Source organism: Abrus precatorius, unplaced genomic scaffold (genome assembly GCF_003935025.1).
Source record: "Abrus precatorius isolate BTA unplaced genomic scaffold, Abrus_2018 Scaffold8, whole genome shotgun sequence".
Lineage (NCBI taxonomy): Eukaryota > Viridiplantae > Streptophyta > Magnoliopsida > Fabales > Fabaceae > Abrus > Abrus precatorius.
The window spans coordinates 31,119,409-31,145,440 of record NW_020874428.1 but is presented as its reverse complement, the minus strand read 5'-3'; the positions used below and the strand labels follow the sequence as shown (position 1 = coordinate 31,145,440).

At 33.8% G+C, this 26,032-nt stretch overlaps 1 protein-coding gene across 5 annotated transcripts in view; it reads left to right on the top strand.

The window, feature by feature from the left end:
- The window catches only part of LOC113846496, a 51,226-nt gene that overhangs the window by 942 nt on the left and 24,252 nt on the right, over positions 1-26,032 (top strand). For 4 of the 5 annotated variants that reach the window (XM_027474846.1, XM_027474845.1, XM_027474843.1 and 1 more), the window contains exons 3-27: positions 795-898; positions 1,258-1,353; positions 1,430-1,477; positions 2,874-2,924; positions 5,455-5,558; positions 5,659-5,776; positions 6,196-6,297; positions 6,427-6,627; positions 13,460-13,617; positions 13,729-13,887; positions 14,375-14,467; positions 14,635-14,965; positions 15,225-15,338; positions 15,963-16,058; positions 16,865-16,932; positions 17,283-17,403; positions 17,486-17,707; positions 17,816-18,043; positions 18,161-18,270; positions 22,403-22,499; positions 23,317-23,415; positions 23,519-23,659; positions 23,944-24,012; positions 25,083-25,550; positions 25,652-25,969. In XM_027474846.1, the coding sequence (XP_027330647.1) occupies positions 795-898; positions 1,258-1,353; positions 1,430-1,477; positions 2,874-2,924; positions 5,455-5,558; positions 5,659-5,776; positions 6,196-6,297; positions 6,427-6,627; positions 13,460-13,617; positions 13,729-13,887; positions 14,375-14,467; positions 14,635-14,965; positions 15,225-15,338; positions 15,963-16,058; positions 16,865-16,932; positions 17,283-17,403; positions 17,486-17,707; positions 17,816-18,043; positions 18,161-18,270; positions 22,403-22,499; positions 23,317-23,415; positions 23,519-23,659; positions 23,944-24,012; positions 25,083-25,550; positions 25,652-25,969 (3,716 nt within the window). Of the gene's footprint in view, positions 1-794; positions 899-1,257; positions 1,354-1,429; positions 1,478-2,873; positions 2,925-5,454; positions 5,559-5,658; positions 5,793-6,145; positions 6,298-6,426; positions 6,628-13,459; positions 13,618-13,728; positions 13,888-14,374; positions 14,468-14,634; positions 14,966-15,224; positions 15,339-15,962; positions 16,059-16,864; positions 16,933-17,282; positions 17,404-17,485; positions 17,708-17,815; positions 18,044-18,160; positions 18,271-22,402; positions 22,500-23,316; positions 23,416-23,518; positions 23,660-23,943; positions 24,013-25,082; positions 25,551-25,651; positions 25,970-26,032 lie in introns of all 5 variants that reach the window. The other variant, XM_027474844.1, reaches the window with a different exon arrangement.

The following is a 26,032-nucleotide window of genomic DNA, read 5'->3' as shown; positions in this document are numbered from 1 at the left end:
TTCTTTTTTCACATTTATGCATTCTATACTTTGTATGGATGAGGCTCTTCCTTATCAATTTTCTTAAATTTCTTTATAAGTTGTCAATTTGAAATTAAATTGTGGACTAATATATATTCTGATTTTTTTTCGAAGTGCTTAAACCTGTTAAAACTTATTGCATTGTGAGGTAGATTGACAGTTATGAAGCATGTTTTTTTAGATAACATTGGTTTTGGCATTGCTTGGAATTCTTTATTTTTCCTCTTAAATAAACTATTTTAGAGGTTTTGTTGTTTGTGAGTACAAAGGAGGATTGAGTATACTCTTTCAACTGGACTGCTTGTGGTATGTTTGATTGGAGCATCCCTGTAGAGTCCTTACTCCTTAGATATTTTGTCCTTGTATTTTGTGGGATCGGCTTGTTTTTTCCAAATGTTATTTATTTATTTTTTTCAATTTTTGAGGTCATTAGTTTCATGAACATTTTTCCTTTGAAATGCAATCTGATAGACTTGCTTATTTATTTTTTATGGTGCAAGCATGCACCAGGCATATTCTAGATGTAGTTTTATATACTTCATATTTTCATACCTATACATTTTATTATTTATGTGCTTTTGTATGAAAGTATTGTCAATTGTGCACCTGTTAATCTTTTTTATCAGATCATGTTCTTACAAAATACATTGTTGGGTTGAAATTGTGTCTTGTGTACAATGCTTGTAAAGTTTCAGTTCACTATAAAATGGTTTTCTATAATCCATTGAGGTGTCTTGCTTGTTTTTATTCCAACCAAGACTTGATATCTGCAGGTGATGTTGTCCTCAAGGATTTGAAATTGAAGGCAGAGGCACTAAATGCGCTAAAACTCCCAGTTACTGTCAAAGCTGGCTTTGTTGGCACCATTACATTGAAGGTAGCATTTAGTCATTTACCATTACTGGTTGTCTGCTGCCAACTTTTGGGTCATTTACCTTGGTTTTGTTAGTCATACACATACATTCATGCATCTTTGTGTTTTATACTTCTAAAGTTATATGATTAGACACATATGTACATACTAACATGTGTGTTTAGGCTTGTATAAAAAAGTAAACACATGACATATGCTCATGCATGTAAGGTTTCAAAATTTCAATGCACTTTGTTTTATTTTTGTCAACGCTTTCTGGTTTACAATACTCTCCTTTTTACTTTTTCACCTCTTGAATTCATCCCTGTGCTTTGAAATGGTTTTTTCATTTTATTTTTTTCTCTGTCACTGACATAATGTAGGTTCCTTGGAAAAGTTTGGGGAAAGAACCTGTGATTGTTTTGATCGATCGTGTTTTTGTTCTTGCTCATCCAGCTCCTGATAGTCGGACTATAAAGGTGCAACAGTATTCTGTTTTTGGTTTAATTAACACATGTTTGTGTCTTTTGCTAATTGGAGCTTGTTTTGTTGCAGGAGGAGGATAGGGAAAAACTTTTCCAAGCCAAGCTCCAGCAGATTGAGGTCAGATTCTATGCAGCTTTAGTGACATTATCTTATTTATTTATTTTAAAGTCTTTGCATGTTTGTTATTTCTTGGTTGATTGTGTTATTTATATTTATTTTTTTATTTGTATTATTGTCATGCATATTCCTTTTTATATGTTTTTTTTTTGTATGTGAACGATGTTTTCCTTACTGTTGAGTAAATAATTGCCTTCGGGGTTTGTGAATTCTCTGGAAACAAAGCACCCTTTTTATCTTTGAAATTACGATGGTGATATGGGAATTTATTACCAATGTACTGGAGATGAAAATATTTATAAGTTCTGAGTACCAAATAGTATAAATACAAGTATGTTGAAGTCATATTCTTTAAATAAATGATTCTCTTATTTAGGATTTTCCACCCCTCTCTGAACATAATACCACTTTGTGAATTTCTTTTGATACACATTTACCCTTTGAAGAATATCAACTACATGAGAGATTGTTGGCTAATATAATACTGGAAACTTAAGACTTTGCAGGAATAATATGTTTATGATTTTAAGATGTAATGGCTATGCAGTTCTCCAGTGTAGTTTGTTTGAGAAGAATGCCTATATTTTGCAGGGTTTGTATGTGACCTCAAGTTTTTTCACATAATAAAATGGTGTTTTTGGTTTCTCATGATGCTCTACTTGTGGTTTTTACAAGGGAACTTTTTTTATGGACAAGCAAAACCAGTACATCTTTGGGACACTTTTTTCATAATAAAAATGGTAGACTGCTTTCTAATATTTTTGGGACACTTGTTTTTTTGTCCTAACCAGCTGGGTTCATACTCTGTCAGATGTACTTTGCCTTCTTTCTTCTTAACGTTTTTTTCTTGGGTAAATTACCCTTTTTTTCTATGAATTAAAAAATAGTGGAGATGCTGGAGGTATTTGCATATGTTTTGTAAACCTGAGTCCAGAAGAAAGTTAGGTGTAATTCACAATATTTTGTTTTATCTTTCTTTTTTTATTAATGCATTTTTGTTAAAAAGAGAGGTTCAAAAGAAGGAAATCTAAAATGGTTAACAAGGGATGAACTGTAGAAGTTTGTTTTGTTCTGTTGTTTTTTCCTGGCTGCAGACATTTGATTTTGAGGGTTGGCTGGTATTCGTGCAGAATTGGGTGGCTTTTTTTTTTTATATAAATTTTCTGTGTTTTTGAGACTAGCATTTAATTAATTTTTCATTTCATGGTGTTATCATTTGTTTAAATATTTAAAACAGATAAAAGTCAGAATCAGCCTTCAATTAAACTAAACCAATTCGTTATGTGTACAGGAAATTGTTTAACAGCTCCATAGTCTGTTCACTTTATTTTTCAAATTGTCTTTTTGGTAATATTCTTTTTGACTTCTAATCCCTTTTTAATTTGTCTTCATGCAGGAAGCAGAGTCGGCCACACTTGATGCATTATCTAAGTCTAAATTGGGAAGTGTATGACTTCGTAATCTGGATATTGGTCTTAAATTCATTTACTTATGTGTTCAATCACTCATTTTGTTACCAAGTTATGTAATGCAAGGAGTTCACATGAAATGTGTAAGGTCATATCTGTCCAGATATCTGTATATGGTGCCCATTATCCATTATATTGAAATAAATCCTAATGAACATGTCTTTTTTTTTTTTTGTTGTAACGAAAATGTTAATACATAAATCTTATTTTTACAGTTAAGTTATTTTGCGATTGATTATCACGCTCTGCTTTTGTGTAAGGCTATATTTGGAATCTGATTTTCAATCATGTATACTAGTAGATGAAAAGTATGTTTCCCACTAGAATTGGAAGGATAAACAAGCAGATGCGCTGCTAAATTGTGATTCATTTTTTGGTTTCTTTTGTGTAATTAATTATTTTACTTTGAGGCTTTGATGGTTCCTATATTTTCACTTCTGTGATGCAATTATGTCAACAAGTTAGATTTGTTAAGATGTGAGTTGTGAGAAAAAAACTAGAGAGCTTCTCAGAATTAGTTAATGAAAATTCCAGTCATGTTCATTGTGTGGATAGTGAAATGGATCCAAATTTAGACTTACTATGTATATTGTTTGATTAGATTGAGAAAATTTAGAGAATACTGAAAGTTGGTAGGAACCCAGAGCAAATAAAATGTGAAATAGAGAAGAAGAATTAAAGAAACAGAGTTTTATTGAAGAACAGAACAAAGAATGAAGAATAAAATTCTCCCCAAGCTTTTTCCCTTCAGAAAAGATCTCTCCTCTCACTTTTACAAACTATCAATTTCACACTCTGCACACTTGCCCGATCTGATTTCTCCTATTTATATCCAATCTGTTGTAACTAACTAGTGCAACTAACTAATGACTAATAATTGTCCTTATTCAACTGATTAGTACAATTAACTATTAAGTAATTACTGCCCTTATTCACTCGCATTATACATACTAACAATACCTCACTTTGTAAAATCTCACCTTGTCCGCAAGGTGGAAAATGGGAAGTTGCATTGTATAAAAGGTCTTGTTGGTTAGCTCTTGATCCCACATCTTGTCCTTGAAACTTGGTATTTTTTCCATTCTCTTCTGCTAGGATAGGGACCCACCCACATACTCTTTTATTGGCATTTGTGCATAGGACTGAATGGTTGGCCACACTTAAAAGTTAAAACATCTCCCTTCCTCCCTTCTTCTAACATACTCCTAATAAGGTAATTGTCTTACTCCTTTGTTTCTTGAGGTAACTGTGTAAGCAAAATTGGACCTTGATGTTGATTGAGATGTTGCCCCTCTTTCTCTTTGTATACGTTTATTTAAATGGCCGGATGAGCCCAAAGTTGTCTTGTATGACCTTGACAATTCTTGTTCTTGAGTTGAACTAGGAGAGGTTACTGGTTTGGGAATCTGAAATGAAACAATACTCCCCGCACTGTGGTATCGAGACCCAGTCATTTGGGTTTGAGGTTGTAAGCCCCCATCCCATATAATTCTCAACTCTTCTTCAACAACAATTGCCAAGTCCATTTCTCAAATCATCCACTCAAAATCCATTGCTATGCCTTCCCCTTCTGAATCATGAACTGCCTAATCCCAGCCAATGCTGCCAACTTACTTTGAATCTGTGACACTTTGGAGTCCAACAAATCCAAAGTCTCAACCCTGGGTTCCATTGCTTCATCAAATCAGATCCTGTAGGTTGGATCAATTTTTAGTGTTTAAATGTCCCACAATAGGTAGAAATAAAGTCAGAATACTCTTTATAAAGACTTGTGTAGTCCTCCTTCAATGAACTAGTTTTTTGAAGTGAGTTATACCTAAGTTTCTTAATATGATATAAGAGCCTTAGTATATTTAATTTGAATTTTGGGCTGCCCACAAATGTCCAATTATGTTGGGCCACTTGTAGATGTTTAGTCTTGTAAACTTCATGTACTAGATGTCTAGTTCTGGGTGTAAGGGAAATGTGTTAAAATGTCTCACATTAGCTAGAAATAAAGTTAAAATACTCTTTATAAGGCTTGTGTAATTCTCCTCATATAAGCTAGCTTTTAGAAGTGAATTAGGCCCAAGTTTCTTAACAGTTAGGAACCCAGAGAAAATAAAATGCGAAATATAGAAGGAGAATTAAAGAAAGAGAGTTTTATTGAAGAACAGAACAGAAAATGTAGAATAAAATTCTCCCCAAGGGTTTTTCCATTAGAAACAATCTCTCCTTTTACTTTTACAAACTATGAATTTTACTCCACACACACCCAATTTGATTTCTCCTGTTTATAGCCAATATAGCCAATCTGTCCTAACCAACTAACTAGTGCAACTACCTAATGGTTAATGACTGTCCTTATTCAACTGATTACTACAACTAACTATTAACTAATGACTGTCCTTATTCACTGTCATTATATATCCTAACAGAAGTGTTACTATTAACTATTAGCACATTTCACCCTTTCTCTAGTCACATGAAGAGTTGATATAATGTGACTGTTGTCTTATTATCTTACAGTCGTCTTCTGGAAATTCATGGCTAAGTTCTCTAATTTCTACGATTATTGGAAACCTCAAGATATCTATCAGCAATGTGCATATCAGATATGAAGATTCAGTCAGGTTGTATTGCAAGTACCATTTTAATTTTTTCTTTGTAAATTTATGATATTTCCATTTAGCTTTATTTCCACCTGCTTATGCTAATAAGAGTTGTTTGCAGTAATCCAGGCCATCCATTTTCTTCAGGTGTGACTTTGGCTAAGCTTGCTGCGGTTACAATGGATGAGCATGGAAATGAAACTTTTGATACAAGTGGTGCTTTGGATAGGTTAAGGAAGGTGAGCAATTCCTTGCTCATATAATTTTATGAACTGTATTCAATACTAAGTTTGAATTGATAGACAAAATTTGGTGGACCACCTGCACATGGTAATGATACCAAGGCAGGTGGTATTCATAATTCCAGGAAAAATGGAAAATCTTTTACTCTATTGTTAATGAGCCTGGAATATGGTAGATTTGTGGGCAGTTTCTTGGCTGGGTTTATTGTGGTGTTTATGATATGATTTCAGTGCGTGGAACAATGCAGAATACTGGTAGAGATATTAACAAAGCCGTTGCTTGGTTTAGTTTAGTTCTTTTGCCACCACTTCTAATTTAATTAAATGATTAGCTTACAAGTCAAGTGGACTTTTGTATGTGTACAGCGAGTGCTGCTGATTATTTTGGTCTGACAAATACTTTGTTCTCATTACAGTCAGTGCAACTTGAGAGACTAGCTCTGTATCACGATTCTGACCAGCTTCCTTGGGAGATTGATAAGAGATGGGAGGATATCAGTCCAAAGGAATGGATTGAGGTTTATTCTAATTTAATAATTTCCATCTTCTCTTTCTTAGTTACATATACATATGACTGTGGGTGGCATTCTTTTATTGGTATAGCATATGACTTTTGCTTTTTGTTTCACTTTTTTGTTTTGTGGTAGATATTTGAAGATGGCATTAATGAGCCTAAAGATGATCATAAGTTGGTATCTAAATGGGCTATGAACCGTGCATACTTGGTATATCCTATCAATGCAGTCCTACAGTATCATCGTCTTGGAGACCAAGAAAGAGTTAATCCAGAAATTCCGTTTGAGAAAGTTTCTCTTGTGCTCAGTGATATCTCTCTTACTCTTACGGAGGTATTTATTTATTTTAATTATTTGATATTTTTCCTATAATCCCTTCTGATTTTAGTGCTAAATAGTAATCTTGTAAAATAAAAAACACTAAAAGCCTGGATGCTTTATTGCATTTGCCTTGCGTGTATTAAATATTCAGCTTACTTGTATCAAATTATTCTGGATATCCTATGAATTTTATTTTGAATCTTTGTACAATAAAGGTTGGAATAGGATAGCATTAGAATTTGACAAATGTTGGTCTTCTGTTGTGTCTGTAATGACAAAAAGCCAAATTTTTTTTCCTTCAGTTTTCCTCCTTAGTCATGTTGGGGTTTCAACTATTTTCTAAAATTCATGTTTGGTATGATTGGATCCATGTCTATTATGCACTTGTGTTAGGTAGTCTGTGTTGCTGGCTGCATTTGTTTTTCTTTTGTTAGCAATTAGTTATTCTTATAATGAGTAATTAGCTTAGCTCTTTCTCATAGTGTCCTAGCAGCTGATTACTATATTATAAGTTCAGATATGTAAATCACTTGAATGTAGTTCATCATCTTCTCACCAAAACACTCTCAGGTTTCTTTATCAGAAAGTTTTCTTTCATTTTCTTGTTTTCCAAAGAACTGAAATTCTAACAATTTGTGTGTTAATGGTGATTTTATGCGTTCTTTTGATATTTTATGCATAGTTTTTGATATGTATGTTCTGTTGTACCTCACCGTACTCATCTTAATTTTTAAGAAATGCGGGATCCCATATCTTAATTTTTGATATATACACTATAGTTTACTGTTATTATATCCAATACCTGTACCTGTATCTGTGCATCATAAGAGGACATGTTTTATGTTTTTTTATCGGGAAACTGGAAAAATACGTGCTCCATTATTAATTTGCTACTGAAAATAAGTCAACTGCTCTCTGGTCAATGTTATTAATGGCGGATGGCGGTTCATGGCGGAAACTCAAAAAACTGCCATAAAGTTATGGCGGCCGCCATGGCGGGTTATGACAGATTTATGGCGGATGTAATAAAATATATAAAAAAATACTATAGGTCACAGAAAATAATAGAAAATAATTAACTAAAAATATATGTAACATAACCTTCAATATAAAGTATAATTAAATACAAAATATGTAATTATCAAATGTCAAGTTAACAATAAAAATAAAGATTATCAATTTAGTCTTTTTCTTCAACTCCAACATAATCATCCTCTTTCTCATCCACTAAGGCATATCCCTCCTCTTCTTCTCCTTCAGATTGTGGAAGATTAAATTCTAATTCATCTTCTGTTTCTTCCGACATTTCTTCATCTTCTAATTCTTCATCATCATCTTCAAGAACCATTTTCTCTTTTCTTTTTGTTGTTGAACATGCCTTAATCTTGGAAACTTTTGCAGCTTTGATAGTGATACCACTTGATGGATTCTTTCTTTTCTTAGAATGACGCCTAGTATATGTTGTAGGCTCTCTAATTCCAGAAGCTTCATAAACAGTTGCCCAATTTAAAGTGTTGTCACCATAAAAAACTAAGTCATTTCCAGCATCCTCATCTAGAGCATCATCATCCATTTCTCCAACCAACCACTCATTACACTCATCAATATCATTGAGTGTAATTGGATCAATTACATCTTTAAGATTGTAACGTTCTTTGAGTTGTTGGTTGTATTTCACATAAACCAAGTCATGTAATTTTTTGTGATCAAGCCTATTTCTCTTCTTTGAATGAATCTGCAATGTGAGTTTAATTATAAGAATATTAATCAGTTTCTCTCTAATTTATAAAAGAAAATAGTAGGCTCGAGAGATAAAAAATTACTTGCTAAAAAACACTCCAGTTGCGTTCACATCCGGATGCACTACATGTCAAGCTCAAAATTTTGATAGCTAGTTGCTGCAAATGTGGAGCTGAATGTCCATACATTCTCCACCATTGAGCTATAAAATAAAAGACAAATTATAACTCTGAAGATGAAGTATAACCTTAAAATTAAAATATTGAAGAATTTGATGAATTACCGGGAGCAATGCTTTTTCTTTGTGATTTTGCAAAGTCGGACCCAAAGAGACCACCACCGCTCTTGTAAATTGGTAATTCAAGTAGTATACTTTGTTGCACATCCCGACTTGGCACCAACCTCTTGATACAATCATACGACCCATTTGTAACTTCCAAATCAAATTCAATTTGAGGGTTGTCATAGTAAAATTCTGGGTTTAAAATGTGACCAGTTGCATGTAATGGACGGTGAAGCTGACAAGTCCATCTGTTATCAATGATTACAAACATATCTTTGTATTTACTTTCATTATTTTTGAATGACTTCATGATAGCTTCTTTACTTTTCTCCATTGCTTCATAAATATACCCCATAGCTGGTCTTCTTTCTCCATCAACCAAACATAACACCCGGACAAGAGGAGCCATGATTTTCAAAGTATACACCACATTATTCCAAAATACAGGATTTAATAGAATTTTTGTTGCTTGCTTCCCTTTAGCTTCCTTTGATAACTTGTTTTTACACCATTCCTCAGAAGTAAACATCTTTATAAGATTTGCTTTTTCTTGGTGAAGTCTTTCTAATGATAGAAAAGAAGTTGCAAATCGAGTAACTGCATGTCTTACCAATTCCCTCTTGTTTGTAAAATTTCTCAACAAACTCAAGGTACTTGAATGACTGTAGATAAAGCCAACAACCGATATTCCCCTTTGAATTGTCTTCTTTATCAAAGGAAGCTTTCCAATATCTTCAAGCATAAGATCTATGCAATGAGCTGCACAAGGAGTCCAATAAAGATGTGGTCTTTTCGCTTCTAACATCTTACCAGCCAAGACATAATTGCTTCCATTATCCGTTATCACTTGCACAACTTTATCTTCTCCAATCTCTTCCACAAGAGCATCAAGCATCTCAAATAATTTTTCACCGGTCTTCACAAAATTAGATCCATCAATAGACCTCACAAACATAGTACCAGTAGGAGAGTTGACCAAAAAATTAATCAAGCATCTTTGCTTTCGATCGGTCCATGCATCTGACATTATGGAACAACCATGTTTGCTCCATTGCTCTTTATGATCTTTCATGAGGGAATCGGAATATTCTAGCTCTTTCTTTAGAAGTGGAATTCGAATATCATGATAACTTGGAGCTGGTAAATTTGGACCGAAAGCACCAACAACTATAAGCATTTCTTGAAAGCTCTTCATTTTAATGAGGTTAAAGGAAAGGCCAGCTTGATACCAAAATCGAGCTATGTATTGATGGACCCTTGCCTTGGCTTCTTTGTCACATTGTTCTCTTATATTTGTTTGTCTCAATTTTTTCTTTTTTCTTTTCTCAATTGCACTTTCAGGCTTTCTACAAAACAAGTCCATTGGCCCTTTCTGATTTCCAATGGCAACGCTACGGGTTTGGGTATCCTCTTCATCCTCACTTACATCATAGCTTATACCTTCAAAGCTTCTCACATTTGGCATCTCAAAATTATTTTGATTCTTTTTTTCCTTTTGATATGTCTCAATCTCTTTTCTAACTTCTTCCGGACACTTGAGACAAGCTTTCACGTTACCCTTCTTTCCAATTAAATGTTGTTTCACTCTAGTGATTCCCGCACTCATAACTTTTCCACAAAAATTACATACAATGTTGTTTGTATCTCCATCTTTCACTGAATGAGCATATTTCCATCCCGGGTCAGAACGATTAGAAGTTCTTGAACAATTTGATGAAGACTCATGTTGAGCCATGTTAAGAGTAGCTGAAATAAATAGATTTTTTTTTTGAGAAAAAACAGAGAAAAAACAGAGAAAAATAGAAATGTGGGAGAGGTAAAAATTGAAAGATGGAAAGGGTAAAATTTAAATGGGGGAAATAAAGAAAAAACTGAGAGAAAAAATGAAAAAAAATAGCTACCAGAAAAATGGAGTCGCCGGAGATGGAGGTTGGAGTCACCAGAGATGGTGCAGTCGCCGGAGATGCAGCTGCAGTCGCCGAAAATACAGACCGAAATGCACCCAAACAGAAACATAAAGAGCCCAAGAAAATGAGATCTCAGCAACGAGATCTCAGAGAAAGCAGTCGCAGAGAGAGAGAGAGAGATGGAGGGAGCTCAAAGAGATGAGCAGAGTGGAGAGTGAGATCGCAGAGAGTGCGATTGCAAAGAGAGGGAGAGTGAGATCGTAAGGAGAAGAGAGAGAAAAAACCTGGATTTAGGCAGTTGGATTCTGAGCTGGGTCGAGTCGGATCTGGTCGGATCTGGCCCAAAAGTGCAGAAAATCCAATTTTTTTTTAAAAAAACGCCATTTATCACGATTTCCGCCATGGCCAGCCGTTACCGCCATGCTCGTAACGGCCGCCATGGCGCCGCCACGTCATTCTGCCACGCCATACCGCCATGGCGCCGCCATAACGGCCATTTGACAACACTGTCTCTGGTTCAGTTGCTAGCAACCGTAATTAAAAAAGAAAAATGAGAAATAAAGGAAGAACAGATAATACAGTCTCTGCTGCCTCCTTCCCAACCTTTCTACTCAATTCTCATTATATCTTCCACTCCTGTCCCTTAACCTTTATCTCCACATCTACAAATTCATCTTTGACTTTCTCTTCCTTTACATGCCATGAAAGCATTCTGTCATCTCTGGATATTATTTTTGCAAACTTCAGTTCTTCTGATTTAGCTATTATGGTGAATATTATTCACCTTATCTCTGTCAGTGCATGTATGCCTTATGTCTTTGGAGTCTTTTTTTTTTCTCTTTCCCTGTGTTGTGCAGTCTTGTGTAATGGGAAGTCTTAGCAGTGGCATATCCAGAGTTATGCAGTTATCTAAAGTTTGATGTGGGGATCGTTGAACAGAAATGCCTAGCCTAGCTTGCAACTATTACGAAACAATGTACTTGTCTTTTTTTTTTCTTTTTTCCAAAATGGTTGTTTGAAGGGGTTCCTTCTTGGACGAGCAGAGAATTGGAAAATAGTTTTGGGTGATTCTTTTATTTCCTTATTTTCTTCCTCTGCCTGCATTTACATATCTTTGAAATTTTTTATTTTGTCAACAAATGTATTGTTTTGCCAGCTTGAACAAACAAATTTGGCCAGTACACCAACTATTTAACTGCGTATAATCAATATAATTTTCACGAGAATTGTAGCCAACTACCAATTCATTGAACTATTATTTGAGCATTCATAATAGCAATGTGAGTTGTGACATGTTTTGTATACTATAAAATTAGAAAATAAACATAAACTCTCTGAGTTTATGTTTAATTGCACATAAAGACAAACAACATGGAATATACAAAGAATAAAAGTGATAAGGATTGAAATTCCTTTTATTTGCCTTTCTTGTACTGAAAGTTATCTTATCTAACTTCTAAACATATAATAGAGGTTAAGGTCTCTAGTTCTGAATCAACTCTAATTCTTTGGATGAAAACTGTTCTGTTATCAATTAAAGTTCCCTAATTCCTTAGGTAAATGACTAACACATGCATTAATGTTCAAGAACTTAAAAAAATTTCACAATCATTCAGCGAATTCCTCAACATTTCAACAATTGTGGCAAATTATACTTACTTAGATCTGACTAAACAACTAATTTTTAAATTATGAAATCAAGTTTGAAATTATTTTCTAGTTAGCTAAACCAGAAAAGGCATTAAGAACAAAAAAATTTATTTAATTGCAAGATAAGAAGACAGGTAAGAATGCAAACATTAATACCGAAGAATTAAACGAAAATTAATCCTATCATAATCTAAGGAAGTTAGTTACACATATTTATAATGATAAACACGAACACAATAAGAAATGAAAAAGAAAATCTCATAGAGATCTAGTCGAGTATAGGATACAAAGAAGTCATTCAAATTTCTGAGAGAGAAAAGAAAAGTGAAAGAAAATGAAAAATATAAAATGTCACAATTGAAAGTAAAACAAAAATGAGCCATATTTCAATATCTGTCCTTTTGACATCTATTTTTTTATATTTTGAAGTCATGGTAGGTATTAAAACGTTAACATTGACATTTTTACGCTTGGAAATCTGATGAAAGCAAATTCCGCAAGTTTTGAGCCCCAAAACACCATTCTGGGTGTTTTGACATGCATGCGGTGAGATCAGAAAAGTGTTTGGGTGTCAAGATGCCCACCTTGGGTGTTTTGATGCCTTTTGATGCCTATAGGTTAGTGATAATATGATTTTTTTCATCTTTTGAGCACTGCAACGACCACTCTAGGCGTTTTTATGTCCAAATCTCTGTTCTCAACTTCTAGTTCTTGTTTCTGTTGACTTTTTCAAGCTTTAATTAAATTTAATTCAAGAATAAGCTACAGTAAATAACTTCAACTATTCATAAACGTAATTTGAAATTATAAATATTGTTTATTTAACTAGGAAAACATATAAATTAAGGTTAAATAACCTCTAAATGAAATTAAATTCAGATCATATTATAGCCTAATTGTGGCTTCATCATTAGGTATCGCTTTGTTTCTTTATCTTTTTTCATTATCACTTCCTTCGTATTATATTTTTCTTTCTGATAAAAGAGGAAATCAAAGAAGTTTTATTTGAAGTGTTGAATATATGAAATGAAGAGATATATAAAGTGGATGAAGGGAGGGTATCTCCAACTTATTTGCTTAGATATCCTGTACATAAATTTATATTAATGAATCATATAAGAAAATGATAATAACAAGAATCAGATAGGGTATAAGTGCAGTATGATCTAACAATATTGCTTTCTGACTCCCATTTCTTGATCTCATCCTTTATCCTCATGTTTGTCAAAGTACTGTTGTTTACTTGTTCCATCCTGAAATACAGGCTCAGTATCATGATTGGATTAAACTTTTGGAAGCTGTTTCAAGATACAAGACATATATGGAAGTTTCTCATATACGACCTGCAGTTCCCATCTCGAAAGCTCCTTCTTTGTGGTGGCAGTATGCTGCACATGCTGCACTCCAGCAGCAGAAGATGTGGTAGTTTGAATTGTTGTTTTGTTAAAATATGTCATCTACCTTTTATTGAAATTTGTATTCCTGTTCATTCTTGGATTTGAGGCTAACTTTATGATTTCTGTATTGAATCAGTTACCGTTTGTCATGGGATCAAATTCAGCATCTTTGTCAGCGTCGCCGTCGATATATTCAGTTGTATGTGGCTTCTCTTCAACAGTCACCACATGTCAACCACACAGAAATCAGAGAAATAGAGAAGGATCTTGATTCAAAAGTGATTCTTCTATGGAGGTCTGTGTAACACTTTTGGTTCTCATTGTGCTGGTACTTGTTGAAGATGATTGTGTTTTTTCTGAAGGATGTCATGGTCAATACTATAACTTATGACTATTTGTGTAGAGGGGAGAGAAGAATTCTCTTTCATGTTAATTGTTTCATTGTATTTCCTTTTTTTATTGAAGGACTTGATCTTCTTTATTCTCCTTTATTTTTCTTGATAAAATTGTTAAATGACGTTACCCTGGGGTAGTAAAAAAGAATCGCCCTATCTTATAAAAGTGTTTTTTTAACAGCTCTTCCAAGAAGTCATAAGAGTAGTTCATGTTAATTGGATTTTTCCAAATTGTTTTTGGTGTATTTTATTTTTTTTATCTACTATTTTGGATGTGTCATATCCTTTTTTTCTGGGGTACTATTTTTGTCTTCTTCCATCAATATGTGTTCATATATAAATGAAAAGAGATTGTATCTGTGTGTCAATTTTGCTTGGTATCTATAGGCTACTAGCTCATGCCAAGGTTGAATCTGTGAAATCAAAGGTAGCAGCTGAAGAAAGGAAGATCAAGAAAAATAGCTGGTTTTCATTTAAATGGTATGTGGCAATTTCATGATTTGTACTCATTCTTAATTCTTGGGATTGTTTTTGTGTTTTTGCTAGTATGGATTCAATTTCAGCAACATTTCTTGGTCTTGGTGAATCTGCTTTCCCATATATTTTCTATATGCATGAATATTTACCGTAGTTCCATGTTTATGTAGGCGTGATACAGAAGAAAATTCTTTGGATGATGCTTCCGAAGAGCGACAGCTGAAAGAAGAATGGCAGGCTCTTAATAAGTTACTTAGTCACCAGCCTGAGGAGGAGTTGATGATACGATCTGCAAAAGATATGCAGAATATGGTGCAGTTTCTGGTAACTGTATCTATTGGTCAGGCTGCAGCCAGGATTATCAGTGTGAATCAGGTGGAAATTGTTTGTGGTCGATTTGAGCAACTTCATGTGTCAACCAAGTTCAAGCATCGCAGTGTTTATTGTGACATGTTACTAAAATTTTATGGTTTATCTGCTCCTGAAGGTTCACTTACACAGGTTTGCTTCTATGCAATGTATGCTGCATCAATATTTTGTGGCATATTTTGGAGTTGCTGCAATAACCATACTTTTTATCTGGTTTAACTGAACTTTGGCTTCCTCTTTTTCCAGCTCTACTATTTTTCCTGTTCTTTGTTTTTTTAGGTTCCTTAAAATCCCATATTGTGTGTCATTTGCCGATATAAGTGAAGTTTATCAATTGTTCTTAGATTATTTTTGTTTGCTTAGTTCATACTTCTTGGGAACTTGTGTGCAGAGTGTCTGTAGTGAGCAGAAGGTGAATGCTGTAGTGGCTAGTTTTGTGCACTTACCAATTGGGGAAAATATTGACTGGAGATTGTCTGCTACAATTGCTCCCTGCCGTGTTACGGTAATTTTTCTATCTTAAGTGTGAAAAAGGAGTGGTTTTATTTTCTCAAAAGTGGATCCATTATCTTCCATTTTCCTTCTACTTTTCTCTCTGTCTTGTGGTTTTCTTCTTTTCTTAAAAAAGATCTCTTACTGGTCCAATACTGAAACTAAAGTTAAAATCAAGTTATACAACTTAGCTTTTGGAGAAGTTAAAAAAAGGAACTTCCAGAAAAGGTGATGTGCATAAGTTAATTTTAACTTGAGAGAAATTTAATTCATTTTAATTCTTTATTTTATTTTCTTCTCCTATCAGCACTTAATGAAACTGTAAAATTAGCCCCTTAGAGTTACAATTGAAAGTAATATCTCTGTGAAGGGTTGGCATTGCTTCCTTGCTAAATACAGCACATCCTAAACACAACACCTAGAAAATTCCAAAGGGAATCTATTCAAAGCCGTGCAACTGTGTAGACAAATCTTTTTAAAAGGTGGTTGACAGATTGGTTACTCGTTAAAAATTATAAGAACTAAATTATTGAAAGGAGAGAGGTTGCAAATTTGTATGGTACACAAGGGAAACAAAATTGTGCTGCTTAATGGCATGAAATCAAACATTTCAATTTAGAAGGTTCTTTGCTTACAGGTTTTGATGGAAAGTATTGATCGTGTCTTAGAGTTTTTAAAGCGAAGTAAGGCTGTCAGTCCCACTGTTGCATTGGAGACAGCTACTGCTTTACAGGTGCTTATGCCCTTTTGCTTGTCTTTAGTTAAAATATTTTTAATTAAAAAATAATTATGGTTATGCTTGTTCTTGTTCTTGTTCGTTTAATTTGCTTTTATTTACCTTTGGGTTATAATTGATAAAAGATAGTGTATGTTTCAGATTATTTTATTCAAAGGCAATTGTGTTTTAAAAAAAGTCTCTTCTTGAATAATTTGAATTGTTTGGGTAAGATTTAAAAAATCATAATCTATTTAAAAAAATATTTTTTAGCTTTTTTCTAGAAGTTTGTAGGAATAGCTTTTTCAAAATAATCAATTGTGATGGATGAAAGAGAAAGTAATGAGCAAGATAAAAAAGCCAGGTTTTTAGACCAAAATATCCTAATTGAATTTGGAAAAATACAGGTCTTTTTCATTATAATTTTTTTTGGTCTCACGTTTCTTCACCTTCTCCGTGCACTTGTTTTTCCTGTGCTCATTGGAGATGTTGTTATGTTATAGATATCCCATTTCATGATTTGCAGATATAATAATCAAATCGAATTGATGACTGCATATTTTGAGAGATTCTCGTGACTTTTTGGTTTAACCACCATGACTTGTCTGATTTCTGCTGTACTTTTGTCAAACATAAAAGTAATTGCCTTTTGCTACATGAATTTAAAATTGAAAGTGCTGCAATTAATGAAATGTAATGACCAAAATGAGCACTGCATGAAAATGATGAGTGCTTTTTGCTCTATTGATGAAAAAGAAAAATGTGATTGTGAAGTTTTATATCCTTTCTAAGCTAACTTTTCTAACTGGTAATTGTGAGGTCAGATGAAGTTTGAGCAAGTGACTCGTAGAGCCCAGGAGCAATTTCAAATGGTTTTAGAAGAACAAAGCAGGTTATTGTCCATTGTTATTCTCTCTTTTTGGGTGAATGTGTTTGGTTTCTTTCTTAAATGCATGTGTTGCTTTCGTTTTCTGTTTGCTACGTTCATACCTATGTAATGTTTTAGAAATATTGGGTATTTTAGTCAGATGTGGCCAGCTAAGCTTTTCCCAAGGAATATGTGAGAATTAAATAATTGCCAGTAGCATTTTTTGTTTTTTGTTGTGTATAAGAAAGGAAATCTATTTCCTTTTTATGTTTTTCATTTTTTCTGGATTATTGGCATTGTAGGCTTGTCTAATCTGTTAAATTTAAAAATACATATAATGCTAATTTAAATCATGTTTCTGTCTGGTTTTTCAGATTTGCATTTGATGTTGATCTTGATGCTCCAAAAGTTAGAATTCCTCTCAGAACTAGTGGTTCAGACAGATGTGATAGTCATTTTCTTCTGGATTTTGGTCATTTTACTTTACACACTGCGGTATGCCACTACTTGATATACAAGGTTTGAAATTATGTTTATGTGGTGTGGCATTTTCTTAAATGATTCAGTGTTCTTACAGGAAAGCCAGTCTGATGAGCAGAGGCAGAATCTTTACTCTCGTTTTTACATATCTGGACGAGATATTGCTGCTTTTTTTACGGACTGTGGCTCTGATTTTGGGAGTTGTAGTTTGGTTAAGCAGACTTATGACAGTCAAATAATGAATTTTCCTGTTGCCAAAAAAGATGAAAATGTTTACTCTCTCATTGATCGGTGTGGAATGGCAGTCCTTGTTAATCAGGTTTGTTTGTTATATACTTGGTACAAATTTGTACAAATTTTTCTGTTATAATTGTGTTGATCGTATTTTGATTTATTCTTACCATGTTTCTATCTCTGGTTACTCAAGATTAAAGTGCCTCATCCAAGTTATCCATCCACTCTTATTTCCATTCAAGTGCCAAACCTCGGCATTCACTTGTCATCAGAGAGATATTTCAGAATCATGGAACTGCTGAACATTTTGTATGAGACTATGGAAACTTGTAGTCAGCCTGTGACTGAGAGTTTCCAATCTACAATTGCTCCTTGGAGTCCAGCTGATCTTGCCACTGATTGTAAAATCCTAGTTTGGAAGGTATTTCCAGAATTCTTTGTAAACATACACATTGGTTATTTACATTAAAGATAATGATTTGGCAGATTCAAGACAATTGAAATTGAAAAAAAAAAAAAAAAACGTTTTCTTCTACAGGGAATTGGCAATTCTGTTGCTACATGGCATCCTTGTTTCTTGGTGCTTTCAGGATCATATCTCTACGTATTTGAGTGTGCAAAATCTCAGAGTTATCAGCGATACCTAAGGTTTTATATATTTTTTTCTATTTTGTTTCTTGGATATTAATTCCAATGTTTCTTCTTTGAAAAAAAATATTGAAAAGAAGAGACCAACATATTCACGGTGGAATACAGAAAAAAGATGCAAAAAAGGAATACACACACATATGGAATTAATCAGATGAGTGAAATTTTTAATGCAAAAGGGAGAGTTAATCTTAACCATTATATTTAATCATGTGACTATTTATCTATGTATAGGTTTTTTATTTAACTCAATGGTATCTTGTGATCCATCTAACCAAAGTCACTTAATGGGATAAAACTTGGTCGTTGTCGTATGGGTGTATGATTAAAATTTACTCCTCTCACTTCTTATGTTATTAAAAGTCCTCTTACTAGATACATGTCATATATATACAGAACAGGAAAAATGTAGAAAGGCTGCCAAGTGTGTATGCTTGTGAGATAGAAATGCCTTTAAAATAACCAATGATCAGAATGTTAAATTTCAGAAATGTATATGTAAAAATGTGTTCTTGGAGAATTCTCATATTTATCTGTATAATACAAACAAATATTCTGTTATTAATTAGCTAAATTACTATAAATACATTGATTATGTAACTGAGTATCCTAATTAAAAGAAAATAATAATTACAAAATTACAGCTATAAAATTGCATAGACTTTGTTGACTTTTAATGTCTAGCTGTCCTTGGCTATCAATTTGCTGAATTTATTGACCAACTAATTTGTCAATCAATTCTGATTTTAATGACTAGGTGATTTGGTCATTAATTCCTTTGATACTCCTCTTCAAATTGATGCTGTTAAGTTTCACTAGTATCAATTTGCCAACTAGAAAATTATGGCGCTGGTGTATCAACGATTTGGTAAAGATATCTGCAATATAAGTGGATGTTGAAACATGAGAGAGTGATAATTCTGCGATCATAAGTTTTCCTGATAAAGTGGCAATTAACTTCTATTTGTTTTGTGCGTTCATGCTAAATTGGATTTGTTGCAATTTGTATGACACTTATGTTGTCAGCATGCAATGGAGTTGGTTATGTTTGAGAGAATCCAAGTTCTACAAAGAGATGGTGCAACCATATTATTTTAGAGCAAGCAACAGGCATAATATATCACTTTAGTAGAGGATTAAGATACTAAATCTTGTTTCTTGCACTTCCTTGAAATAGGAGCATTACCCAAAAACATACACCAGTAGGTAGTAGATTTCCTCGTATTTGGACATCCAGTCCAATCAACATCGTTGTATGCTTGTAATCGAAGGGATGAATTGGTAGAGAAAAACAAACGATGTTTGAAAGTGCTAAGAAGATAATGTATTATCCATTGTACTGTCATAAGATGAAAATGTCTAGAAGATTGTATGAACTTGCTAACTATATGTATATGGACAGCAAAGAAATATCTATAGGAGTGATGGTTAGGTATATAAGACTACCAACTAGCTTGCAATAAAAAGTAGGATCTTCAAGAAGAGTCCCTTCATCTCGTCTATATTTCACATTTACTTCCATGGGAGTGTCAATGGACATTGAATTGGTAAGATTTGTTAGTTGAAACAGATCTTGAATATATATTTTTTTGTTTACAAATATGCCTTTAGATTCATAATGCACTTCTTGTTAAGAAACTTGGGTTTTACTTGCTCATAAAAGCTAGTTCATAGGAAGAGGACTACTCTAGCTCCTAAATATTCTCACTTTATTCTTAACCAATGTTGGACATCTTAACACATCTCCTCACGTCCATGATTGGATATCTGATGCGTGAAATTTGTAGGACTGCACATCTGCACAGGTAGTTCAACAGGACTAGACATCTGTGAGCAGTCTAACATTTAAATTAGATAGACTCTGATACTATGTTAATAAACTTAGGCTCAACTCACTTTCAAAAGCTAACTTATAGTAGTACTACTCTATTCTTTATAAGGAGTATTTTGATTCTATTTTTAACTAATGTGAAACACTTTTAACACTACTAAACCCAAGAAGTAAGTGAGTAAGCCAAGTTCTTTCATATGGAAAGTTGAATGCAACAATTGTTTAATTTTAGGAATAGCCTCTTGATTAGAGCCGGTCACCACAATGTCATCCACATAAAGAAGAAGCACTACAATGTCATTAGAAGTCCTTTGTTAGAAAAAGGATGGATCATATTGTCTGTGTGAATGAAAAACCAAGTAGTGTGGATCGGATCTTCTCAAACCATATTCTTGGTGTCTATTTTAAGCTATGTAATAAACATTTTAATTTACAAACAGGATTAGGTGGCATGGGCATACCGGTAGAAAGTTTGATATAAACTTCTTCCTTGAAGTTTACATGGAAGAATGTGTTTTTTACATCCATTTGATGCAATAGCCAAGTTTGAGATGCAACAAAGGCTAAAATTATACGCATAGTAGTCATTTTGCCTATCAGGGCGAAAATCTCATCATAGTCAAGTTCATACTCTTACTTATTTCCTAGCACAACCAAACAGGCCTTGTAGAGATCTATGGATCTATCCAAATGGAGTTTTGTAGAAAAAGCAAACTTGTTGCCTAGAGGTTAAGATGGGGAACATGGCACCACATCCCATGTTTGATTTTCTTCTAGTGCTAGGAGTTCTGTTTCAATAGTCTTTTGCCAACATGCATACTCCATTGCTTGTTTATAAGGTGAAGGAATAAGAACAAATGATAAAGTTGCTGCCGAGGATGAGGGAGAGGTGAAATCCCTTTCTGGAAGTTCATGAACATGAGAACCATGTTGTATAAGGTCTGGTTCTAGTGCTTTTATTGGATGAGCAGCCAATGAATGATGTTGAGGAAGCTTAGGAGGTTTTGGTGGTTGCATTTGTCTTTAGTACACCAAAAGAGGTTTGGGTGGAGGTTTTCATGTAGAAGAGTCCAAAAATAGTGGCATAATAAAAATTTGGGAAGAAAGAGAGTCATGGTAAGTAGGAAAAAATAATATATATTTTTGAAAGATGATATTTCTAAATATTTGAGTCTGATTAAGATTGGGATCATTGCATAGAAAACTTTTTTTGTGAGAAGAGTATCCAAGAAAACACATTCAACAGATTGGGCAATAAATTTAGTGCTTTCTTGTAAAGGTAGATGGATGTAACATACACAACGAAAGGCTCAGATAGTGAAATAATTGGGTGGGTGACCAAACAACCTAGTAGAAGGAGAATTATTGTTTAATGATGGAGATGATAAGTGATTTATTAGATGAACAACAGTAGAGAATGCTTCACACCAGAACCTTAATGGCACAGAAAATTGACAAAAGGTTAAGAATAACATTTAATAAATGGTGGTTTTTTTGTTCAGCTAACCCATTTTGTTGGGGAGTTGAAGGGCATGGCCATTGAGATACGATATCATTAATTTGTAGGCATTCTTGAAATAAATGAGACGCATACTCCCATTATTAGACTATCGAATTTTAATTTTTGAAAAAAATTGAGTCTGAACATAAGAAATACACTTATGTGAAACAATTATAATCATCAATAAAAATAATAAAGTATTTGTAATGAGCATGAGATATAATAGGTGTCACTACCCATAAATTGCTGTGAATCATATCAAAAGGCTGTCCTACATTTGATGTATGTTTTGGAAAGGGAGAATTTTGCTTTTGCCAAGTTTACAAGTAATGCAATCAAATTGAATTACATGAAGGAGTGGAGACTCTTTATTTCCATGAAAACCAGATTTTAGCGTATCATGGAGTACATTTGAGTTTGGATGTCCAAGATGTTTGTGCCATACTCGATAATTAACACTAGCAAAATTTCAAGAAATCAAAGGCAAGTAAAGACTTGGAGACAAAGATAATTAAAGTTGGAAAAGATGTTCAACTTGAAGCCCCTTCACGATCATCTTCCTTGAATGTCGATCTTGCATAAGACAACCAGATTTTGAGAATTTTACACAACAATTATTGTCAACTAACTCACCAACAGAAATTAAATTTGTAGGATTCAAAATTGAAGAGTTCAAATTAAAGCAATCCAAAGTGTAATTAAGCTTTTTGCTATGAATATAGCTTTTGGAAATAATATATTATTTTGAAAACAGAAAGTTCTTTGCCATTTATGTAATTTGTAGTCTTTGGTCCCTGCAGCATGGCTGGTAGGCAAGTCCTTGATGTTCCCCCAGCAAATGTTGGTGGTTCCCCATTTTGTATTGCAGTAAGCACAAGGGGAATGGACGTTCAGAAGGTATGCCAATTAATTTCTGTAATCTCTTGAATTAAGTATCATTCCTTAAATAATCCACTCTATTCTGTCAATTGCTTACATGTATTTGTCATTAAACATTGAAAGCCTCAAATAAGTTATTCATAGCATGGTATCTGGCTTATGGTGAGAAGAAATTTTACCGTATTGCTTCTGAACCTGTTCAATAATTAGTCATATATGCAGAAAGAACAGTGTGGGATCTCCTAAAATGCCACACATTGTCTGCATTAAGTGCCATTGTCTAAACAACAGGCTCAACTGGGTGTTTTGCATTTCCAAATTTCCATGTCTAGAAGGAATCTCTGAAAGAGTTGGAGACTTACTTGAAAAAAGAGGAAAAGAGAGTTACAAGAAAACATATCAAGAGAGTCTAAAGGTGTCTGATTGGATAAAAACTGAATGGAATCAAGTAAAACTATGCCTAATTTTTTACACTTTGTTGCCAAAGATTTGAAATGCCCAAACTTTATGCTGTAGCTATGGGATCATGTTTCTTTTTATAGTTGTGTACATAAATCATGTTTTGGAATTTGGAGAATATCTACCATTGTTCTTGCAGATTGCTTCTTTTCTCTTGAATTAATTTTTTCTATTAAGAAAATTCTTTACTTCATGACGAAGATAAGAATACACAAGAACAGATGACCTTGTGGATGTTTTATGCTTTAATTACTTCTTTCTGTATTTGAATGAAAAATTATATATAGGGGCTTAAACAATTCTGTTAGAAATGCCTATATCTTTGTTTTTGTAACTTGGTCACCTTTTCTGTTTGAAAATATAAATTATCTTGCAGGCTCTGGAGTCTTCTAACACTTGGATCTTAGATTTTCAAGGAGAAGAGGAGAAGGCTAGCTGGTTTAAAGGACTTGTGCAAGCCACATATCAAGCTTCTGTATGGCATTTTTAATCTGCTTTCCTATGCTTTTTGTTTTGGTTAATTATTATTTCTGTTTTACTTATCATTGATTTCATAAAAGTATACATGCTGTATGTAGACTCTTCCATCAGTTGATGTGCTAGGTGCCTCAGAGGGTGGTGGTGCTTCCTACAGTGTTCTTAATACTACAAACCCAAAAACAGCTGACATTGTGATAAATGGGGCATTGGTGGAATTCAAGCTGTTTATATATGGAAAGGTTAGATGCATCTTTAGCTTGCTCTGGCACAAGCATGAGAAATGAGCAGTGTGTAATAAATACAGACACATTCTCATTCCAGCAAAATTGTCCACATTGTTTTTGTCTTGTTTCCATACAGTGCGCTTGTCCAGTACAGGTGGTTTAGAGTCTATTGTTGATGTTTTGGGACATTTTCTCCTAAACTTCCTCACATCTTGTTGTTTAGGGTCCACTGTTTAAGGTTGATATGTGTTTATGCAAAATCTATGTAGACATATATATATGTTTTAATATTTGTGCAGGCTGGGAACACCATTGATGGAAAACTTGACGAGTCTCTCATTCTTGAAGTTGTTGCGGATGGGGGAAAGGTTTGTGTGTATACTTTTCAATATTTTATATTTATATAGATATACTCTTGAATTGAAATGGCCCTATAGAGGATTCAGTGACATTGCAATTTTAAGTGCTCAAAAAGTATTTCTTAGGAGCTAATTATGTATCGTTATAAACTGTTTTAAGTTCTATTGAATAAATAATACATAGTATTGGAGAAAAGTCATGCTCTGTTTTAATAACAATTTACTATTTGTGGTTGTTTGATCCCCATTTTTTTTTATGTGTCTCTGCAGTTCATGCCATTTGCTGTGTGCTTGATTATATAGCTCCTGTGAATGCTGTCACCTTCCCTCCCTTGGATCCTTTTTTAGGGATTTTTCTGAGAAAAACTTCTAGTGCTAGGTTGTCAGCTAGTGGTAATGTCCCAGAAAAATGGTTTTTTGTTGTGTAGATTTCTTTTTTCAGGAGTGGGCACTTGTGTGATTTGTATTACATTGGGAAGGAGGGGGTCTGGATCTTTGCAGTGTGGTGTTTGAAAACTTTTATTTGGATCATTGGTGCCCGGGTATCTTCCTTTTGATACATGATAAGTACTGATGGTGCTTATTTATTGCTGATTCCTAAAAGTAACCAACTTCTGTCTCTTGATATGTGTAACATGTGTGGTTGTAAATTCAAAACAGCTGTACGTGTATATGCTTTGCCTTTGTGATTTATGGTGTGTTTGATGAATTTAAAAATCTTAAATAAAATTATTATTCTGAGTCTGAGATGCATGAATACCATAAGCTGGGAAGATAGAAATTGGCTGGTGCTGTAAAAAAGAGAGCTGCGAAAGATGGATTATCTACCTCAGAAATAGGAATATTTCCAACAACCCAGAACCAATAGCATAACCATATTAGGTTCCATAAAACTACTTTGAACTAAGAACGGAGAAATGAAAAATACTGTGTGAAATAAATTTACAATTCATTGAGCTATTTAGCTGTTTCCTTTTGCCAATAGAACTAGTTTAATTTGGAATTAAATTTGATTTTTTATTATTTTATTACTTTGGTAAAATTGCCAATGCTACTGTGATTTCTGTTTTATTTCTCAGGTTCATGTTGTTCTTGCGGGTAGTGACCTGACCGTGAAGATGAAATTACATTCTTTAAAAATTAAGGATGAACTTCAGGGTCATTTATCTGTAGCTCCTCGTTATCTGGCAGTTTCAGTCTTGAAGAGTGAAACTTTATCCTCTTCCTCTGGCTGGTTTGATTCCCATGGGAAGGATGTGTTTCCTGATGACGATGATGACTTTACAGATGCATTATCTGAATTCATGTCTCAATCAGATGGAGGAAATTTACATAATATGGATTTGGATCAGCAAGGATTGATGGGGGTTGCTTCTGATTTCGAGTCTCTAGAAAGCATAATTCATGAAAAGGAAATAGAAAGGGGGAAGGGCACACCTCGTGAGGAATATTATGAGGCAGAGGGAAGTGATACTTCAAATTTTGTATCTGTCACCTTCACAACTAGGAGTTCTTGCTCACCTGATTATGATGGTATAGACACACAGGTACTTACCTGGGTATTGTTGACAATGAATTGGAGTTTCTCGTCTGCCCTTATATGTAATGATATTTTGCTATATTTACATTTCTGATTGCTAATCTTCAGATGTGTGTTCGTATGTCCAAACTGGAATTTTTCTGCAACCGACCTACTATTGTTGCTTTAATAAGTTTTGGCTTGGATATAAGCGCCGGAAATAAAGTGACAGATCCTAAAGACACTTCGGCAACTTCTCCAGAGAAACCTTTGGTAAAGGAAAGAACAGATGAAAAGGGGCCCATTAGAGGATTGTTAGGATTTGGTAAAGAACGTGTAGTATTTTATTTAAACATGAACGTGGACAGTGTAACTATTTTTCTTAACAAGGAGGATGGTTCTCAACTTGCTACATTAGTGCAAGAAAGTTTCCTAATGGATCTTAAGGTAATGGCATACAAGATAGTTCTCAATTTCTTTTCTTTTCTTCATTTTCTATATGTTATTGAT